Genomic DNA, 5,595 nt, shown 5'->3' with positions numbered 1-5,595 from the left:
ATGATATAAGGAAAAAAATAATAACTTTATTATTTCCTCTAGGGCATATTTCCTTCAGGTGGGCCTATATAAACCCTTAGGGCACCCAGGCAAAGGGTTCAGCCCTACAGAAATTTAGCACACACACACATAGAGGGAGTAAGCTAGGGCTAGCCTTCTTCTTCTTCCCCCTCTAGAGAAAGAGCTCATGGAGCAAGCTTGTAGCCACCATTGTTGCTTGAGTGATCATGCGGAGACCGCGCAGAGCAGGAGTAGGGGTGTTATCTCCAAGGAGAGCCCCAAACCCGGGTAAGATTCGCCGGCGCGCATGTTTGCGCCCTATCCCGTTTCCTGCCACCGGCGACGTATTATTAGCCCCCTCCATGATAAGCCATCCGTTGGCATATGTCGCACAACACCCCCGACATTTGGCGCCCACCATGGGGCAAGGTGAACCATCGTCCGGAGATCTGTTCTGGACGGGAACCCTATTCCTCCCTCGCGAGCGCACCCATCCTGGCTCGCCCGATGGCATTTGCGCCGATGCGCTGCACGACGCGGAAGTCGCCTGCGCGGCGGCTAGCATCACCGATCTTGTTGGCGAGCTTCGCCTCTCCACCGAGCCCGTACCCGATGCGGGAGCAGCCAGCTCCGAGAGCTGCTTCATCGACCTTCTCGGGAAGCTTCACATCGCCAACGAGCCTGCCACTGATCTGGAGTCGGTTGGCTCCACCGATCCGATGCTTGTCGACACCGACACGGTTTCCTCCGATTCCTTCCCCGCCAACGTGGTGGTCATCGATGACCCTCTTCCTCGCGCAGAGGGTGGCGGCAACATCGTCATAGAGGTGCTTGTCATCAACCACAATGGGGCTACCGGAGGAGCCGGCCAGGACCCATTGCAGGCGGCAATGCGGGACCTATCCACGCCCATTGCAGTGGATGCGGATGCCGAGACGTTGGAAGCCTGTCGTGTCTCACTCGTGGAGAACGCCAAGAAGCTGGCTACCATGAGACGCCTCTTTGAGGCCTTCCAGCGCGAGGTTGATCGCGCTGTTTGCGGCACGCCGACTGCTGCTGGGCCCAGGCGCGCAGGCATGGTCAGGCAGCGGCGGCGCCGTCGCCAGCATGTTTGGAGTAGACCGCCCTGTCTACACCACACCTATGTAGAACATATGCACCGCCCAGGCGGCAGCGGACGAGCTGGACCACCTGGAGGGCGATGAACATTGCTACATGATGGAGCGCGTTCAGCAGCTTATCGATGTGACTGTTGCGTAGCAAGAAGCTGGCTATCGCGCAGAAGAGCCTAACAAGCGGGTGGAGAACCAGCCCCTTTTCCAAGAGCATGGCGCGACCTCCCGGATGCTGACAGGCGGCGCCCACGATAGGCTAGGCAAGGAGCCGGCTGCCAGTCGCAACCGGACTCGCATCACCATCGAGTGCGACCAAGACGGCCGCCCACGAGCAGTTGAACGAAGGGGCGACGATCCGCCGCCGCCGCCTCCTTGAAGGGAGAGGCACGTTTCCTCGCCACCTGTTGATCATCCGACTCTCGGTAACCGGCCGGGCTGCCAAGAAGAAGTCGGAGAGAATGACGCCCGCCATCGGATCGACCACCTGGCTCGATCCTTGGCGCTAGAAGAAGAAGATGCAATGGGTCCGCCTTGCTTTGGCCCCAGCATTCTTGACGAGCCCTTCCCTAAAGGATTCTCACTCCCAAGAGACACGCCCAAGTACAACGGCTCCATGAAGCCGGAGGATTGGCTGGTGGACTATTCCACGGCCGTCAGCATAGCAAACGGCAACAAGCGTGTTGCCGTGAAGTACGGCCCGCTAATGCTCTAGGGCACAACCAGGATGTGGCTAAACAGCCTCAAGCCCTACAACGTCAAAAGTTGGGTAGATTTCACCGAAGTGTTCATCTGCAACTTCACCAGCACCTACAAGCGGCTTCCCAAGCCCTGCCAGCTCTCACTGTGCGTTCAAGGCCCAGACGAGTCCACCCGCGATTACCTAACGTGGTGGGCTGAACTGCGCAACTCCTGCGAAGGAGTGCACGAGGTCCAAGCAATTGAGTACTTCATCACCGGGTGCCGAGAGGGCACCTTAATCAAGCACTGGCTTCTCTGTGACGAGCCGGCCACGCTCGACGAACTGCTAATCATAGCAGACAAGTACGCCACTACCGACTCCTCCATGAAGTCGGAGCTCCGAGTGGACGCTTCTGGCAAGGTGCTCCTCCGGCTCCTCGAACACCGGCTGGAGACAGCAACTGGTGCCAGCAGCCGAACGACAACAAGCGCAAAGCCCCGCAGCCGGCCTCCACCAATCGGCAAGTGGCAACAGTCGAAGACCAACAACCTAAAGGGAAACCACTCCCCAAGAGCCAAAAGGGCGGCAAGCCAGCGTGGTTACCAGCCTTCTCCTATGAGCAGACACTTGATGCTCCATGCAAGTTCCACAGCAGCGCGAAGCCATCCAACCACATCACCCGGAAGTGCCATTGGCTCACCCGAATCTCCAAGGGCGAAGGGTTTCTACCTCCTCTGCCTGCTGGCTCACCGCCGCCTCCTCCTCAATAGCCGGCGGCCCATCCAGCAATCCGCGCTGTTCAAGACGACTACCCTGAAGAGCATGGAGCTTACACCGTCTTCACTAGCGTGGCGGATGACCGGGGCAGCCGGCGTCAGTAGCACCAGGAGGTGAACGTCGTTGCTTCAAGTGCTCCTAAATTCATGCATTGGTCTGAGAAGCCCATCAACTGGAGCCGGGCTGACCACCCGGAGGTGATGCCCTCTCCGGGTGCTTATGCTCTGGTGCTGGATGCCACCCTTGCAACAGAGAGGCGAGCTGCTCGTTTCTCCTGAATTCTGATAGATGGCAGCAGCAACATCAACATTCTATACGCGATACCATGGAAAAGTATGCATTAAAGAGAGGCAGCTCCAGCCCAGCTGGACTGTTTTCCATGGTATTGTGCCCGGTCTGTCCTGCTCACCAATCGGCAAGGTCAAGATAGATGTCATCTTCGGAGACAAGGATCACTTCCACCGCGAAGCAATTTGGTTTGAGGTGGTGGACCTCGAAAGCCCTTATCATGTACTCCTGGGCCGGCTGGCTCTGGCCAAGTTCATGGTGGTGCAACACTATGCTTACCTCAAGATTAAGATGCCAGGAACCAAGGGCATTATCATGATATCTGGAGACTATGAGAAGTCGGCCGATTGTGCCACGGCCAGCAGCCGGCCGGCCGAGTCCCTTGTGATTGCTGCTGAGAAGAAACTCCTGGACAGGGTGGTGGCCATGACGAGCAAGCAGCCGGACATGTCCCCAGAGCCCAAAGAGTCAGAGACCCAGGGCTCCTTCCAGCCGACCAAAGAAACAAAGAAGATGCCTTTGGACCCTAAGCACCCGGAGAGATTTGCTGTCACAGGTGCCAACCTTGATAGCAAATAGGAAAGCAAGCTCGTCGATTTCCTCCATGAGAATCGAGACATCTTCGCATGGTATCCCAAGGACATGCCGGGTGTTCCGACGGATTTTGCCGAGCACAAGTTACATGTCAGAGAAGATGCCAAACCAGTCAAACAACCCCTCCGTCGGCTGTCAGAGGAAAAGAGAAGAATTGTTGATGAAGAGATAGCCCGGCTTCTGGCAGCCGGCTTCATCATGGAAGTGTTTTTTCCAGAGTGGCTTGCCAACCCAGTCCTTGTACTGAAGAAGAACAACAAGTGGCACATGTGCATTGATTACACCAGTCTCAACAAAAGCTGCCCAAAAGATCTGTTTGTTTTGCCTCGGATTGATCAAGTGATAGACTCCATAGCCGGATGCGAGCTGTTGAGCTTCTTGGATGCCTACTCAGGATATCATCAGATCAAGCTAAACCTAGGAGACCGCCTGAAGAACGCCTTCATCACACCATTTGGAGCCTTCTGCTACCTGACCATGACATTCGGCTTGGGAAATGCCGATGCCATGTTCCAGCGTTGCATGCATAAGTGCCTTCTCAAGCAGCTTGGCAAAAATGCCCATGTCTATGTGGATGATATTGTGGTGAAGACGTAGAAGCACGACACTCTCTTGGAAGATCTCAAGGAAACTTTTGAAAATCTGCACCGGTTTCAGATCAAGCTCAACCCAGAGAAATGCGTCTTCGGAGTACCAGCTGGCCAGCTCCTTGGCTTCCTAGTCTCAGAACGCGGCATTGAGTGCAACCCTGTGAAGATCAAGGCCATCGAGAGGATGGAGAGACCCACCCGACTGAGAGATGTCCAGAAATTCACCGGCTGCTTGGCATCCATCAGCCGTTTCATCAGTCGGCTGGGTGAGAAGGCTCTTCCCCTGTACCAGCTCCTGAACAAAACCACTCACTTTGAGTGGAATGATAAGGCGGACAAAGCTTTTCTCCAGTTGAAAAAGATGTTGACCATGCCGCCTGTCCTGGCGACTCTGGCTGATAAGGAACCCATGTACCTCTACATTACCGCCACCAGCCGGGTGGTCAGCATTGTCATGGTGGTAGAATGCCCAGAGGCCGGCAGGGCACAACCGGTCCAGAGGCCTGTATATTATTTGAGCGAGGTGCTGTCAACCTCAAAGCAGAACTACCCCCATTACCAGAAGATATGCTACGGCGTGCACTTTGCGGCCAAGATGCCGAAGCCATACTTTCAAGAGCACCCGATCACTGTTGTTTGCACTGCCCCGCTTGCTGAGGTCATTGGCAACAGAGATGCATCTGCTCGGGTGGCCAAATGAGCCATCGAGTTGGCCCCTTATACCATCTTCTACCAGCCACGCACCGCCATCAAGTCCCAAGCGCTGGCCGACTTCCTCGTCGACTGGGCCGAGACCCAGTACCTGCCGCCAGCTCCAGACTCCACCTACTGGTGGATGCACTTCGATGGCTCGAAGATGCGCACCGGCTTGGGAGCCGGCGTTGTCCTCACCTCACCTAAAGGCGAAAAGCTCCGATACACACTGCCAATCCATTTTGCCGCCTCCAGCAATGTGGCCGAGTACGAGGCGCTCGTACACGGCCTCCGGCTGGCCAAGGAAATTGGCAACCGCTGGATCCTGTGCTACGGTGATTCTGACTTGGTGGTCCAGCAGTCATCTGGCGATTGGGATGCCAAGGATGCAAACATGGAAGTTACCGCTTCCTGGTTCAGCAGCTTAGCGGATATTTTGAGGGGTGCGAGTTCCTTCATGTACCACGGAATGACAACGAGCCAGCTGATGCTCTGACACTGATTGGCTCCACCCGTCAAGCAATATCGGCCGGCGTCTCCCTTCAGCGCCTTCGCAAGCCGTCGATCAAACCTTCTCCAGAATCCGAGTCCATCTTCATGCCGGCTCCTCCCGAAGTAGTCAGATCCGACTTGGGGGCTGCGGCAGTCGGCTCAGGGACTTCGCCAAGCGGCTCGGGGACTGCTGCAGTCGCACCCGGCCCGGGGACTCCACAACCCGGCCCGGGGGCTACAGCAGTCGGTCCGGAGACTTCAACAATGCAGCAAGCGGCAACCAGCCCGCCACCTCCCAACCCAACCACCCTAGTGCAAGTGGCCGTAGTGGAAGTAGAAGAAATTCAAGCACCATCACGGGCACAAC

General features: G+C 56.4%; 1 protein-coding gene across 1 annotated transcript; it reads left to right on the top strand.

Moving 5' to 3' along the window:
- The first annotated feature begins 2,859 nt into the window (after nt 1-2,859).
- Nucleotides 2,860-3,438, top strand: LOC147979686 (uncharacterized). Its single transcript, XM_087515311.1, has one exon. The coding sequence runs from the start codon at nt 2,860-2,862 to the stop codon at nt 3,436-3,438; it is 579 nt and encodes a 192-aa protein (XP_087371437.1).
- The last annotated feature ends 2,157 nt before the right edge of the window (nt 3,439-5,595 follow it).

Source organism: Triticum urartu, chromosome 3A (genome assembly GCF_056163025.1).
Source record: "Triticum urartu cultivar PI428250 chromosome 3A, HENAU_Tu73, whole genome shotgun sequence".
NCBI lineage: Eukaryota > Viridiplantae > Streptophyta > Magnoliopsida > Poales > Poaceae > Triticum > Triticum urartu.
Note: the sequence above shows the minus strand (reverse complement) of the source record. Positions and strands in the feature narration are given on the sequence as shown.